Raw genomic sequence first — 15,676 nt, 5'->3', positions numbered from 1 at the left:
TTAAATAGTTCAAACATATTTCACATGTTGGTGTTTGTGGGTGATGGTGGAGAAATCATGAACAAATGAAATTCTTCAAACTTCATGGCTGATAAGCAGTGCTATAATAACTTGTTTTTCCATCAAATTTTCTAACAGAACCTCTAATGAGAAGCAGAATCTTCTCATGTTGAGGTCGTATCCTGTCATTCCTTCTGTCCACCCTCTTAATTGGATGCATAGGAACAATGAAATGGCCAGAGGGCAGTGGGAAAGGACAGAGGAAGGTCGCAAGGCAGCTTGTTAATCTATCTCTGAATAACTGTTGAGAATTCACTAGAAGTGGAACAGTCTCAGTGCCAGCTTTCTTTTGGGGTGAAGGAAGAAGGGAGGAGGAAAGAGAGGGAAGAAGATGAACACAAAATACATACAGAATGCCTGCATCACAAGCAGACCACTAAGGATGGCCACTCAGTGATCACTGAGACTAGGTACGTTCATTCCTGTGTTTGGGGATTTACTGTGATTACACCAAACTAAACTTTCTTGGTTCTTCAGGCTAGAGACTAAAAGACACATCCTCATCTTTAAACATAAAAATGGATGTGAGGCTGCCATTCCCAAAAAACAATCTTCATGATTCTCCTAAGGAGAATTAACGCATAGGGAGATAGCATTATGTTAGTGTCCTTGGAGGCAAAATAGGATGAACCCCAAATCACATTTTCTGGTTCTGGCCCAATGGACTTAGGCAGGGTCTGAAATTTGAAGAGCGCTTAGAGTGAATCCAGAGGTCCTAACACAGCAAAGTGGTGATTGTGGGGGTTCCTTCCTCTTATGTCAAAGACTCATGAAACTTCCCACTAATGCGAAGCTAAAACAGATAGCCCTGGGCCAAGCTTAGCCATGAACAAGCTGTATAGTCTTTGTAACTGGCAGCTTTCCATCCTAAAGGCAATATGGAAAAGCAACTTTTTATGTTCCTCCAAGAGAACCAAAGTCTTGCTCCCAACTGTAAGCTCTAGCAAGTGGTGACAAGAGGCGTTGTGTTCCTTCCAGGCAAGGAGTGAGTTTGTGCTAGTCTTTGAAGAAATAGGTTTCCCTCATTTAAGCTAATGTAGTTTTCAGAAGAGATGCACATGCTAACAGCCCTCTATAGCCTAAATAATGCCCTTCACAAGTGCTGTCTCAAAAAGACTGAAAAAACTGACGTTTCAGTATGCCTGACTATAATGTTATCATAATTTGAGAAAATGAAATTATAGGAAGGATTTTACCCAACTCATTAGAGTGTCCGTTAAGTGATTAATTATTTCTTTTCAATTATTTGAGGTTTTATTGAAACTTATATTGAGCATTTTGCAAAGGGAGAGATATAAATATTTCACCCTTCCTCATTCAGGATTAACACTGTGATCCTTTCTCTTGGAACAAATGGTGGTCATCCTACTTCACTGTCAGGTTTCTTGAAAATGCCTCGATGTTATTGAAGAGGGAAATTAATTTAAATGAGGCCTGTTTTTCCATGATGTATCCCAATGCAAAGAAAAGTAGAGATTTGATTTTGTAGTTTTCATTGCCTTTCATTTCCAAAGATGAGAAATTGTCATGGGCTTATCCTGTCAGAAATGAAACTGAAGAATTGAAAACAGGGTCTACGTTGGGCTTTGTTCTCATCTGGCAACTCACAGAGGGTCCTGAAGGCCCCGGGGCTTTAATATTTTCCAAAGAAGGAAGAATCCTTGCTATTCCCTTTCAAGAACCCGATAAGGAATAGACAAAAGAAAAACTATGAGGGGAATTTTATTGCCAAATTATTTGACCTGGAAGAATTAATGTACCACTCTTAGGATGAGATGGAGTGGACCTCACTGTTTTCACCTGCCCGTATTCTTTCCCTTTGAGTCTCCGTACCAGCTTCCTTTCATTTGAAAGCACAGGGGGCAATATGCAGAGGTTACATCATGATGCACATCTTTTGCTTATTCTTGAAAAATGAAACACTGACTTGCTTTATCCTGAAAGCTGCTTTGCTGTTTATTGAGTACCCAGTGAGGCTGAAGTTTGGGGACGAAAGCTTGATGAACAGGCCAAATGCTTGCAGTCTGTTCAATTACTGCTATTCAGTATAAATGGCTTTTCTCTTCTATTTGCATTTAAAGAACCATATAGAGGGTTGGTTTTGGTCACATAAGAGGCTTTCATTAAATGAGACAATTAGGATGATAGCAAGGATATTAATATTTGTTTCATTATGACCATGTTTCAATTCCCTATTTGGTACTATTCAGTAAGATTGTACACTATTCTTGTAATGATGTTTCCCAGTTTATTATAGGCAGCTTAGCTTAGTTTTCACTTTTTATACTTCCAACCTACTCAGAAGATATTTTTAAAATATGCTTTTAATGGCCAAAAAAAATGTTGACTTAGATGTAAATGGCAACAGTTTGTAGAATATACACAAACTTGCTGCCCTCATGTTAGAGGTGCAAGTGCTACCTTCTACTCAGAGGTGATGGCTGAAATCCTAAATTCCCACTGAAGTTAAGGCACAGACCTGGTATGAGGTGTCTTCTGTGCTAAGAATGTTACGCCACGTCAGCCCCGTGGCAGAGTGGTTAAGCTCGTGTGCTCCTCTTCCATGGCCCGGGGTTTCACTGGTTCAGATGCCGCTCATCAGGCCAACATGAGGTGGCATCCCACATAGCACAAACAAAAGGACGTACAACTAGTATGTACAACTATGTACTGGGGGACTTTGGGAAGAAGAAGATGAGGGAAAAAAAAAAAAGAAGAGTGTTACACCATAGCTCAAATGTGGTCCCCTACCATATTTTAGTAGGAAATTTATTCTCAGTTTTAGTCGCAAGAAGAGCATACAGCTTGCTAATATGTATGTCAGTCCCCTGGTAGCATGGTTCTGAGAAATTAAAATAAAAGCTTTGTTATCTGGAATTCAGAATGAAAGGGAGTCCCTTATTGGCCACACGCAGACTCCAGCTATAACTTCAATGTGCCCTTGGTAGCTCTTCTATGCATTTCCCCAGGGCTAAGACTGAGAGACCTGTGCCTTCCTCCATTACTGTTATCTAATCTCTTTGTTAACTGATTGAGGATTTACATGTTACTATTCCCTAAGACATTTGCATTTGAATACTGCTTTCAAGTACACTAAAGAAAAGGTGAAATCTCTAAATTCGTACTGAATGGACACCTAGCCACTTTTCTTTTTCATAAATTTAACCCTGTGTTGCAAAGGTATATAAATACCTTAAATGGCAGAATTTTATCCTGGTCCCTGAATTCTCCCCTCCTCTTTGTGCCCAAAAAAAGAAAATGGAAGGCCCAATAACAATTTCCAAAAATCCTCAAGTCTAACCCAATTTCCATTATTAGTTTAACATGGTCATCAGGTTAAAGATGTATTTTGAAACAGGGCTTCTATATAAAAATTCGATTCTTGACCCATATACACCATTATAAGTTGGCCTGTGTCTAGCTAGTGAAATCGCTAAAGTAAAGCTTCATGTTCCCAACTCTGCCCTGGCTTCCTCATAAAGCACGGGACTTTAATTGGGGATAGGGGGCCGGGATGGGGAAGTCTCAGAAAGATGAAATTAATCCTGGTAATAAAACAACCCCCCCAGGAACTCAGGTGAATAGAAAGCATGTGGGCTCAACAAAACAAAGTTAAATTTAATAAACCATTAATACTCAGTGAAATTCACATGGATAAATTTGTTCAGCTGTGTTAGCGTGTTTTTTACAGTCTACCTCTTCTCTTTCAGTGAGACTTCTGAAGAAAAAGATAAAGTCATCAAGTCCACAGGTCTTAGGACAAATGAATTGACTTGAAGACATAGAATGATTCTAAAGTAAATTACTAAAATTCGGAGAGTAGATAATATTATCTTCATTGTATGCAGCATCTTTATGACACCACAAAAAAAAATCTTATTTTTCAAAATTACCTCAGTCGACCAGGATTCAAAAGGGCTATGACACAATGTTCCCCAAAGTTCAGTATATAAAAAGTAGCATTTGGAAGCACCCAAGACCAGCATGATAAACATTCACTTCTTTAAACATTTTTCAAAGAGAAAGAGAAAACTTAAGTTTTATTTTGAGGCAGCCACTTGAATTTCAATACTACTGCTTTTGCTAAATGTTCTCGTTCCAAAAATAAAAAAAAAAAAAAAAAAAACTCAGACACTCAGGAAATTGCTTAAAATCAACTATTGCCATGAATTCCATTTTCTAGTGTTAACAATGTTGCCTAAATTGCGTGTGGGTTTACCTGCTGTATCCAAACATACCAGCATTATTACAAAAAGAAATGGGTCACATAGATTAGAATCACAATGATTTCAAAAGGGTGGTCTGGAGATAACGAAATGGTGTACCAATTTCCAAAAAGTCAGAATGCATTTGCACACGTATAAGCAGTAAAATAACTCAGCTATCTTTAAGAAATAGCCTATTGCATCAGGATTTTTGAGTCGTTTATATATTAATTTTTCTAGTGTAGACAGGTGAATGCAGTTTGGTAGGATGTCTGTTTATCACAAAGCTGATTGTATCATATTTAATAAGTCTGATGTGCTCCTGTATGTATCTACTTAGGGAGAATTTGAGATCTGTATGTGTTATGCTGAGTGTGCTTGTGTAAATTCGGAGAATAAATCTGAAACATGCTTTGGGGAGTACATTTCACTTGCTACAATATGTTCAGAGACCTGTGCCAAGTAAGAGTGATATTTCTGCCTCTTTTGATCACTTAGCTTTCTTTAGCCCTGGCTGCCTTTTCTACAAATCAGGACATTTTCAGGACTTTTCAGGACCAAGTGGCTGGCAAGAGTCGTTCTACACTCTGCTCTGCTTCCTCTAGGCAGGCGGACTTAGAACACCTTCCCAGCCCCCAGGGATTCATGAATATTTTTAATATTGTTGGGACAAAGATTCATCACGACCTCCAAAACATAATTCTTTATGCCTCTCCTAAACTTGTGTTACTGTGCTTTCATGCCTAGGTCATCCTGTCGTGTCTTGAAATATCAAAGATCCCCAAACATTTACGGAGGATAAAGCTCTCAGAGTGCTTGAGGCAAGAGATGTTGCTCTCGGGGAGTGAGCTACTTTGGCACTCTCAGTGCTTCTTTTCAGATGCAACACAAAACAGAAAGTCCAGTCTAATCTTCTCTCAAGTAGCTACTACCTCTGTAAATCTAGTTTGGGTTATAAGACAACATTGCACAGGGATTAGCACTATAGGCTACAGGCCAAATCTGTCCCACTTCCAGCTTTTCTATAGGCAGGAGCTAGAGCGGTGCTAGGATTTTTAAATGGTCAGGAAAAAAATCAACAGGAGAATAATATTGTGTGATATGCGCAAACTGCATGACATTCAAGTCTCAGTGTATAAATAAAGTTTTATTGGAACACAGTCATGCTCATTCACTTACGTGTTGTCTATGGCTGCTTTTGCACTATCATGGCAGAGTTGGAGTTGCTGCTCTAGAGACCATATGGGGCTCGTAAAGTCAAAAATATTTACTGTCTGGTCTTTGCAGAAATAGTTTGTCAACCCTTGGTATAGAATAAAGTGTAACTTTGGGGTTAATAGGGTCACAAGGATTCCAGTCAATCCCACAGGACACTAGTTCACTGCTACTCAATAGCAAATATACAAAATATAAACCCTCAATAAAATGATGAGAAATCTGTGCTGATTTTCTTGTTGTGCTTGCTGTCATTTTTCCTTTTTGAAATGACAGTGGAGGGCATAAAGAATTATTTACCCATGCCAGAAACAAATGTATGTCCATGGTCAGTATTCTCATAAATTACGTGGAAAGAGATTGTCACACAGCCCACCCAGAGTTCACTCAGACCCAGTCTCTCAGTTTGCCTCTTTCTCAGCTGTTCCTACAGTCTGTGTTCTGCCTGAATGTTGGTTGGGGTATACCAATTTATTTATAGACTCAGAGACATAATGCAACTTTCCTTACAAATATCACACAACCAAGAAGAAGTAGTAATATTCTAAACAAAGTTCTTAGATAAAAGAAACTAGGGTCCCTTCAACTACCCAAGCAAGGTTTGCTTTGCCACTTCTAATATTATAGAAATAAGTAACTATATTTGATTCCAAGGCCAGGAGTAGAAGGGAAGAAGGAAAGAAGAGAAAAGAAAAAGAAACTAGAGAACATTTTTAAGCTGGCCTTCCCCCTTTCTCAATTAAAGATTCATATGTAGTGAAAAGTATATGTAGGGGCTGGCCTGGTGGCATAGTCGTTAAATTCACATGCTTCACTTCAGCTGCCCAGGGTTTGCAGGTTTGGATCCTGGGTGTGCACCTAGCATTGCTCATCAAGCCATGCTGTGGCAGCACCCCACATAAAATAGACGAAGATTGACAGAGATGTTAGCTCAGTGACAATCTTTCTCAAGCAAAAAGAGGAATATTGGCAACAGACATTAGCTCAGGGCCAATCTTCCTCACACACACACAAACACACATACAAAAAATATATATAGTACCCTGATATTTATGTTATTTGGCAACTGACTAGCTTTAAACAGTCCCTTAAGACCTTTGAATAATATAGCACTTTATTCACTCACAGTTGTTGTGTATGTGTGTGTGTGGTGCTTGTAAATGGTAATGTGCCCTTAAAAGCTTGCCTTCTCTTCCAAGTGCTCTTCGCTATGTGCATCTACTTAATGATCATATACTAAGAGTGGTGATGGAAAGTAATACCATCCCCAAAATAGGTAGTTCTTGGTTCATTCTGGAAAATCCTTTCATCTCATCAGAATTTTACCAGAGGTGACATTTCTATGCCTGCTGTAGAAGTACCTATGAAAAATTGTGACCTTTAATCCTTTGTGTTGTCTTAGTCTTCATCATATCAAAGTTATTATCCAGAAGGTTACCCTTTGTTTTCATTGAAGATCCCATATCATCTGAAAAAAGCTCATGGCAATCAATTACTCAGTTGATGGATATTGAATACACATCTGTAATAGTATTATGATAAGTGCTGTTGCAGAATCAGAAAATTATTAGCTTTTATCCTTCTCCTTCAGATATCTGGAGACCCACTGGGAAGGCAAAGCTCACAGACATGAAAAATATAAGCATTTTACTCACATGAAAATTTAAATACAAGCATAGAAAGAGTTCAGAGAAAAAATAAATCATTTTGAGCAAAGAAGAGATGAGAATTGAACCAGGCATTATAGGAGTGTCGGAACTTGATAAACAAAGGATAAAGTGAGGAAGTGGGCATTCCTAGTGAGCAGAATAGACTGAATGAAAGCAAGAAGCAAAGTATTAACTAAGTCAGCCTTAATGGCTCAAAGGGCAAAGAAGACTAATTAAAAGTATATATATTGCTATAGCCAGGTTGAGGCCAGACGTGGGAAGGCACTGAAAACAAGTAGAATAGATACCTGATGACTGAAAAAATAGAATACAGAGTGTATTAGAGAGTTTGGAGGCATAAGGGTTTTGCTATGATTCACATCGTAAAAATGATACAGCTTAAAATAAATATAAGTAGTATGAATGAAGACAAAGGGTGAAGCTGATGAGTATGTCAAAGAAGGAAACAACATAAGCGGAAGACTCAAAAGTAAATGTCCTAGTGTGAGAGATTAGAAGGATAGACATAACCACTGGGATACTTGTTATAGTTAGAGCAGGGGCCAATTTAGAAGCATGGGGATTATATAAATTTATGATGCATTGAGTTTGAGGAGTTGAAAAGATATCTAATTGGAGCAATTCCAAGGTCATTTAACAATCCCTAGCTCACTTTAACCTATAAAGCTGGAGGTACAGATTTAGCCACTGTCCACTTGGAGTTGATCACTACTCTGTTTAGTATATGATCCCACTGAGGAAGGAAAAAAGAAGAAATCAAAGATAAAATCTTGACAGCACTTATGTTTACCAAGGTTGAGATAAAGAGAGGTCAGATATTTTGGAAAAATAGGAATGGTTACATCATCACATAAGATAATTAAATAGAGCTTTCCAAGGGGATGGTCAAGAGGGAAATACATACATACACACACACACATACACACACACAAAGAACTCAAGGAAGGTGAGAACTAGGAAAAGACTTGGAGGATAAGAAGGTCATTGGTAGCATCCCAAAGTATAGTTTCAGTTGAGTGTTGGAACACAAACTAGACTGCCCCCAGACCTGGCTTAGTGGAGCTTGCTACTCCTCTTGTAATAATATCCATTACAATTCATTATTAATTCCCTTATAGTGATTTTTATTTCTTCTTTTCTATTTTCATTTTGACTTATTATTTTTTGTTTATTTAACTCTGTCTAGGAATTTATCTTATTTTGCTACACAAAGTAGCCCTTCTGCTGTCATTTTGAACCTGTGGGAAGCTCGTCATCAGCACGATGGTGACCTTGACTCCCTGGCCTGTGCCCTTGAAGAGATTGGGAGGACACACACGAAACTCTCAAACATTACAGAATCCCAGCTCGATGAAGCCGACTTCAACTACAGCAGGCAAAATGGACTCTAGTCCACTTCTTCTCATGAGACAGAGCGACGGCCAGCTTTGGGACATTTGCTTTAAATGGGAAAGAAAGAGGCAGTTTTTTGCCTAGTGGCATTTGGAGAGTTCAGCCTTCATTTACAATCAGTAAGAATCCCTGGTTGAAAAATTGAATTTATATAGGTAAAAGATGTTAATAGGGAAAAGTACAAGCTCTCTTAAATATAAGAGGGCTCTACTGTCTCCTCTGAATCTAAACTTGGGTTAACATGTGATGAAATTCTCAGATTTGGAGTGGCAAGGATAAAAGTGAGGGCATATCTAGAGAGAAGTCACTGTGGGAAAAGATGAGCTACAATAAAGCTGGGAAGGCAGAGACTGAATAAGTGCATGTTTTGAAACAGGTTTTTAATGATGTGCCCCAAAGGGCCAGATGATTCTGGTACCAGATTGTCAGAGTTTTTTTTACCAACTGGCATCTATGATGTCGGCAATCATTGCAAAACTGGCTTTTAGAAGTAAAGCAGGGTTCCAAACCCATTTATATGACTTCAACAATGTCAAGGAGGGCATTTAGAATTTAAAATCTGAGTACATCCCACCAGCACCAATTCTCTATTCCAGCCACTTAATGGAAACAAGATTGAGAGGTAAGATAGACCACAAACTACTTCTTGCAGTATACCCCACCTGCATTTTCTCCAAGGACAAATCTACCCACATTCTTTCTTCCCCTTCCTTACCAATTACAGTAGAGGAGAGGTTTCAAGGAGCATAATTAGACTTTTCCATATGGAAATTTATTTCTTCTAGCTCAACAAAGTAGGACCATCTCTATTCCCAGCTAAGCCACTCAAAATGCAGAGTGCTATTAGAACACAGCTTATTACATGGATTTGGAGACAAGAGTGGTCAAATCAGGTCCAAGGAAACAAATGAACTGCAGATGCTTGCAGGCGTCAAATAAACTAATTCTTAGGATGCAGCTGTTGATCCGGTTCCCCAACATTGTTGTCATATGGGAATGTGGGGTTTTACTGTACTTTTCAATTGAGATTCTTGAAATTTTCTAGCCTTTTGGTACTATGTTATTACAGATTCTCTCCATAGGGCTGTAGGTCTTCCTCCTTTTGCCTCTTGGGAAATTAGCAGATAGTCTTTGCTCTAAATGATATCCGAGTCAATAGACCTGAGGAATATTCTACCACAATGTTCTAGAAACCACACACATTGTTTAGGGAGCCTTCAAGCTCTGATCGCTCAACTTCACCAAGTATGCTTTCCCTACAGGACCATTACCATATTTCTCTATGTTTTAAATAAGAGGCAATGATACTGTGGAAAAATGAAATCCACAGATAATTCATGACCGCCATCTTTAACACTTTATTCCCTGTTTTATCCTATTAAATCATTTCTGACAAGATGTCACAGTGGACTAAAGATGAACAAATCTGCTCTTGCTCATCTTCTGGTCGATGTTTTAATTAGCTGTCCACCATCTGGACAGTTGAAGTCAAGGACCTAGATTAACCACAAGCCTGATCTGCTGCTTAGGGGTTGGCTGTATTAGAATAAAATAAAAATAGTCATGGAGTGGGAGAGGTGGGGAACACTTGGAAGTGGGGATATGATCGACTTTTTTAAACGATGTTTTTGTAGATCCCATGAAAATAATGTTGTGAATATCCACCTAAGTGAAAAAGACCTAAAGATGAGTTGAATTATGATACCCTTGGTAAGAAGAACTCTTGAATGTGTTGGCCATATTCTCTAACTAACGTGTGGTATATATGGTCCCCTGTATTTGATAAAAGGCTTTGCTACATGAGATTGAAAAGGGTCTTGCTTTTCTCAGGAACCAAATGCATATTGTCTAGAACAAACAAATCCTCTTAGAACTGTCAAGCATATTTCCACAATACCATATCTAGATCAGGAAGACACCCTTTTGCTAGTGTGATCAATTTGTTTATTTCTTGTAGGGAGCAAGAGAGAGAAAGCATGAAAGTGTAGATCATTTGACATCCTGATCCAATTTCTGAAAGAGAAAGAAGTGCAAGTAGGTAGTCAGTCACCCAAAATAAGCTAGAGAGTTGATTCGCATGGGTGGTACGCAGAAAGAATCTGCATTAACTGTTGAATACTAACTTGTAAAAAATACAGTATGGAGCTTATGTTCATATCCATCTTGGAGGGTTTTTGTTTTAAACCATGCTACCCTTTTTTGCTCTTCCCTTCTCATTGGCCTGATAATTGTTTCATCTTTCTATGAATCCACACAGATCCTTTTTAGATTTTTGATACATTTTTTTACATTTTAAAACAGATGAAAAAATTTTCATGTGTTCCCTAGGATCTATCTAGATTATTGTAAGATGATAAGAGATTATTATTTATCCCTGACCGTCTGGAATTTCCTCCCGTGGATTTTCGTGGGATTTTTCGCCTGGGTTTTATAAATGCTCTTGATCTTCATATGGTATTGAATGACAAAGGCAGCAAATTAACATGATTCATTGCTGATTTCAGCCCAAGGTTCAAATCCATCTTTTAGTTCATTTTGCTCCTTTTTACATTTCTCTCTTACTTATTTCTGCTAGGACCTTACATAGGATTTCTACAGAAATGTATGAAATCCTATGGCCATTGCATGTCAGGATTGTGCAGTATTTTACATTAGAATTCCAGAGAGAACCCATCTTTGTGAGATTTACAGACCGAAATGAGTGTGTGTGTATACGTGTGCGTGTGGCAGGGGGGTATGAAATTGCAGATCAGATGGACTTAACTGACACTTGAACTTGTAGTTACTCACTGTGACCTAAACTCTTGTTCTATTTCAATATTTGCCTGTCACAACACAAACTCCCCTCTTGAAAGAGATTTACTTGTCAGTTCAAGCACTTACTTTAGAAGTCTCTTTGTCCTAATGCAAAGTGAACCAAGACATTTAAAGTGGCCTTTAACACTTCATAGGTTACTTAAAAGTTTTACGAAATATCCCACTTAATGTCAAATCTTTCAGTCCTCAAAAACGCTTAAGTCTATAGTCATGCTTTAAACATGACATAAAATTATACCACCAAAATGGTGTGCTTCACAGCTTCACCAGACGGCAACATCATAAAGTTAATTTACAGTTTTGACAACATTGCTTATGCCATCCTCCTGGTTAACATTAAAATCCTTTAAGCCAAAAGGAAGCTCTGTCTATGGATATAAATGCAAACTTCATTTACCGGTGCAGATTCATAAAGCTCAGATGTACTCCCACAAACATTTTATTGGCCTTTTTTGTAAGAGATGAATAGGAAGTGACACAGTTCTCTTTAAAGAGGGGAAATTTTCTCTCTTTTCTATTATTTTTATCTCCAACTGCAGGTGTTATCCTTTGCCACGGTCCCCATGTTTTTCTGTCAGTTGGCCTTGAGAGGAGATATTGTCAAATCACCAAAACAGGGTTCTCTTTGTATTAAAAGTTCTGGATTCATTGCAACTATTTTCCTTGATGAAAATTCTCAACATCAGTCTTGATAAGCAAGGGTAGAATGTTACCATGGTATGATCAGTTTTAGATAGTATTCTCCATTTGCCAAACTTCTGGCAAACCTACCTGTGAATTTCAAAATGTTATAAAATCTCAAAATGTGCTTTTGTTTTGCCTTTTTGCCATTTTTCTCTTCAGTTTCTTAGTCCCTCTGTAAAGGGGTTGACTATTAGAGCTAACAGACCTGTCGAAGGTGGAGTTCTCTCAGAGATCTTTGTTCCAGATCTGTGAAGGTCACAGGAACCATGAAGGAGCTAAGAAATGTGCTCTGGCCCATTGCGTGGCCCATTTTCATTCATTTTCCTCATGAAACATTGCAGAATTCTGAATCCTTAGTAACTCCCATTAACTGGACTAGAGGTGACAGCCACAGAAAATGGGAGACCAAAATGTTGTCCTACAGATAGTGACAAAATGTTATTAGCCCTTTGGTGTTAGTTGCCATAGCGCTGTATTTGAAAATCGATGCTTTAGCCAAAAGCTGAATGGCCACCGTTTTCGCAGTTACCACTGTTTTGTCTGCATAGAATTTTCCTGAACTACAAACAAAAATGTATTTTGTCAAATGTCACAAAGTGAAAATGTTACTAATCTTAGATGTGTTGCATATTTTGTGTTTTTACTTTCCAAACTCTTTCAAAAGCTGCAGTTATAAAGCTGTTTGGCTGTATTGACAGCATGTGGTGTTTTTTGCAAAAGCAATTCTAGGAGAGCCAGTGTCTACCATGGACTTCTCACATCCCCACTCCCGGGTCATCAACAAAATCAAAATGGCAACTGTATGCTGTCTTTTTTTAAAAGATAAAAGGGGATGGAAATCAGACCTGGCTATTAGTCACTAGTGTGTAGTACTGTGATCTGAAATAGGAAATTTAACTCACATAGAATAATTGTGGTTTTTGAAGCAGCTACTTTGTTTTTTTCTTTTGCTGTGAAGATCATGGATTTGGAATGTCCTCATGAGGTGGGCCTAAGATGGTAACGTTAAACTTCATGTCTTAGAACCCACCCTCCATCTGAACCCAAAGATGTAAAAGGCAGTAAGCTTCATGTTTAAGCCTAAGCTTAAAACGTTCCTCCCCCATCCCTAATATTGAGTTCAGCAGAGGGGACGTCTTTTTTTCCAAAAAATTATAGCCTTTAATTATAAAATGTATAACTAAATTTGGTAATGTAATTCTTTGCATGAATGGAAATGTGTGTTAAATACTTTTAGAAAAGGCATGATTACAATGAAAATGTCCTTTTGCCTCAAACTTTGCTCACCCCCAAAAAATATTTCACTATTTCAAGCATTATTTACATACAAATTCCAAAATTGGACTAATTACACAATTCCCTCAAAACTTGATAGATATGGTAAGTAGAGATTTCACTGTGGTTCCATTGAATCATGAAAAGGAAAGGTGGTATTTGAGAGGAGGTTGTAAATAGAATATCATGCCTTATGACTCCATTACTGAAGCACAGACATTGCAATCAGAAACAGACCTAATGGTTCTAATATCCCGGCATTAGTGAGCTCTGATGATGCTAAAGGAAGATCACTCCTTACCAGGAGCCTTCGCTCTGAGCCTCATCAGAGGGTAGATGAAAAATTTCAATCAGAAGCACTCCCCAAGGCTTGTCCTAGATTATGTTGGCCGCTCCCATGTAAAACTTCTCTATGAGGAGGTGGGAAAAACTAAGTCTGTGGGAATTTTCTGGCAGGAAAACATTTCTCCTTTTCTAAATTGGAATAAAGACTGACTTAAAATTCCCCATTCTTCATAATTGTATCTAATTAGTATATGCAATCCAGTAATCCTCGACCTAGAAATATTGAAAATATAAGCAGTGAGGAAAACTACTTTATTCTCCTGATTCCCAACTCAAAAAATATGAGTAATTACTTACCTCCATTTCTCTATGGAAGGATTTTTAAACAGATTTCATTTTGTTTTCTTTATTTGGGGAAGGAACATGGTGGGGGTGGGTTCTTTCAAGTGATTCATATCTCAAATCCATACCACTCAACTTTTATTTGACGTGTTCAAAGCCAAAAAAAAATTAAAAAGCAGAACTGAACACTTAATTTAACATGAAGCTGAAGGAGGGAGCAAGCCAGAGGAGAGAATGTGAATAAAGCATGGCCTTGGCTTCATACCACACTTTTTGTGCCTTGTATTATCAATGTAAATTCTGAATGTTGTACAGTAAATAATTGGATGGACTTCTTAGAAAAGGCTGCACTGGCTTCTTTTTCAGCACATGTACATATTATAAATATATATACATATATATTTGGTAATGCCAAACAGCTGTGTTATATTGTATTGAACAAAATGGACGGTTTGGATGTTTTATGTAGAGTTTGCAAAAAAAATATGGATGGTTACACACTTTTCAAGATAAATGTACAGTCGTAAATTACTGCCTATCAGTTATTTATGAATAAAAGTCTTTTATTGACATTTTAGGATACTCCATGACTGGGACTTTGAAATCCCAAAGAGGACCCCCTCTAAACACCTCCTGCCACATCTCAGCAGGAGCTGGAATGCCTTTCACATCAAGGACAATTTCCAAATACCTGTTAACATATTGAACCCAATTTCTCCTCTGTCCTCAAGAATGAGATACTGTGAGGCTACTGGAAACAAAGACGAGATTATTCCCACCCCACTCCAACATACACATAGACAACTTCCCTTAGGAGGTAGTTTTCTATACTCTGAGATTATCCTAGCCAAACCACAACTGGGGTACCATTCACCTTATTCCTCAAAATGCTTAGGTTATTTTTACAGACTATGCAGAAAATTTTTTGCTTCTCCATGGGAAAATGTTAAGAAAATAAGTACAATTTTGCACATTTCAAATACATCTTGACTGATTGAATTTCTTCTAAGTGGTTTTTAAAACACTTAAAGCTCCCAAGAATTTAATCATAACTACTTAGAGCTGGTCAAAGCCAGTTTAAATAGTGTGTTCTACTTGAAGATGATTTCTGATCTATTTAAAGTAATTGGTTATAAATTAAATGAAGGACAAAAGTTGGCTTAAACTAATATTTTCCAAAATTTTGGGTTTTTTTTTAAAGAAAATACCATTTCCATAGAAAGAGCAGTTTTTTAAGTTGTTTGGAAAGCTATTGAATAAAATGAAACATCATTCTCTACTCTAGATTTCTGAAAATCTTTATGTGTATGGTGGATTTACTATATATGAGGGCTCTCTAAGTAGGGAGTACATGTGACATTTCCTAAACTTTTTTGTCCATGTAATTCTTTTTTTGGATCATCTTAGGAGACTAGCAGGGATGGAATGAATATCCACAAAGTGGCTATGAGTGGTTCCAACTGTCATTTCTGACCACTCTAAGTCAGGCAGCCCTTTAAAGCTGATTACAGTCACGCATTGCTTAATGACAGGGATACATTCTGAAAAATGCATCATTAGGCAATTTCATCCTTGTGTGAACATCATAGAATGTACTTACACAAACCTACATGGTATAGCCTACTATACACCGAGGCTATGTGGGACTAATCTTGTGGAACCACCTCAGTATATGTCATCTGGCATTGACCAAAATGTCACATGGCAAATGACTGTATATTTAAGTTACCG

General features: G+C 37.8%; 1 protein-coding gene across 9 annotated transcripts in view; it reads left to right on the top strand.

Annotated features, from left to right (window-relative positions):
- Window positions 1–14,527, top strand: part of UNC5D (unc-5 netrin receptor D) — a 492,857-nt gene extending 478,330 nt beyond the window's left edge. For all 9 annotated transcript variants that reach the window (XM_070599133.1, XM_070599132.1, XM_070599131.1 and 6 more), the window contains one exon: window positions 8,337–14,527. In XM_070599133.1, coding sequence (XP_070455234.1) covers window positions 8,337–8,541 — 205 coding nt within the window. In that variant the 3' untranslated portion in view covers window positions 8,542–14,527. The remainder of the gene's footprint in view (window positions 1–8,336) is intronic.
- Window positions 14,528–15,676: the final 1,149 nt, after the last annotated feature.

The sequence above is a fragment of the Equus przewalskii genome, chromosome 28 (assembly GCF_037783145.1).
Source record: "Equus przewalskii isolate Varuska chromosome 28, EquPr2, whole genome shotgun sequence".
In the NCBI taxonomy this organism is placed as follows: Eukaryota; Metazoa; Chordata; class Mammalia; order Perissodactyla; family Equidae; genus Equus; species Equus przewalskii.
The sequence above is the reverse complement of the archived record's forward strand: the minus strand, read 5'-3'. Positions and strand labels throughout refer to the sequence as shown.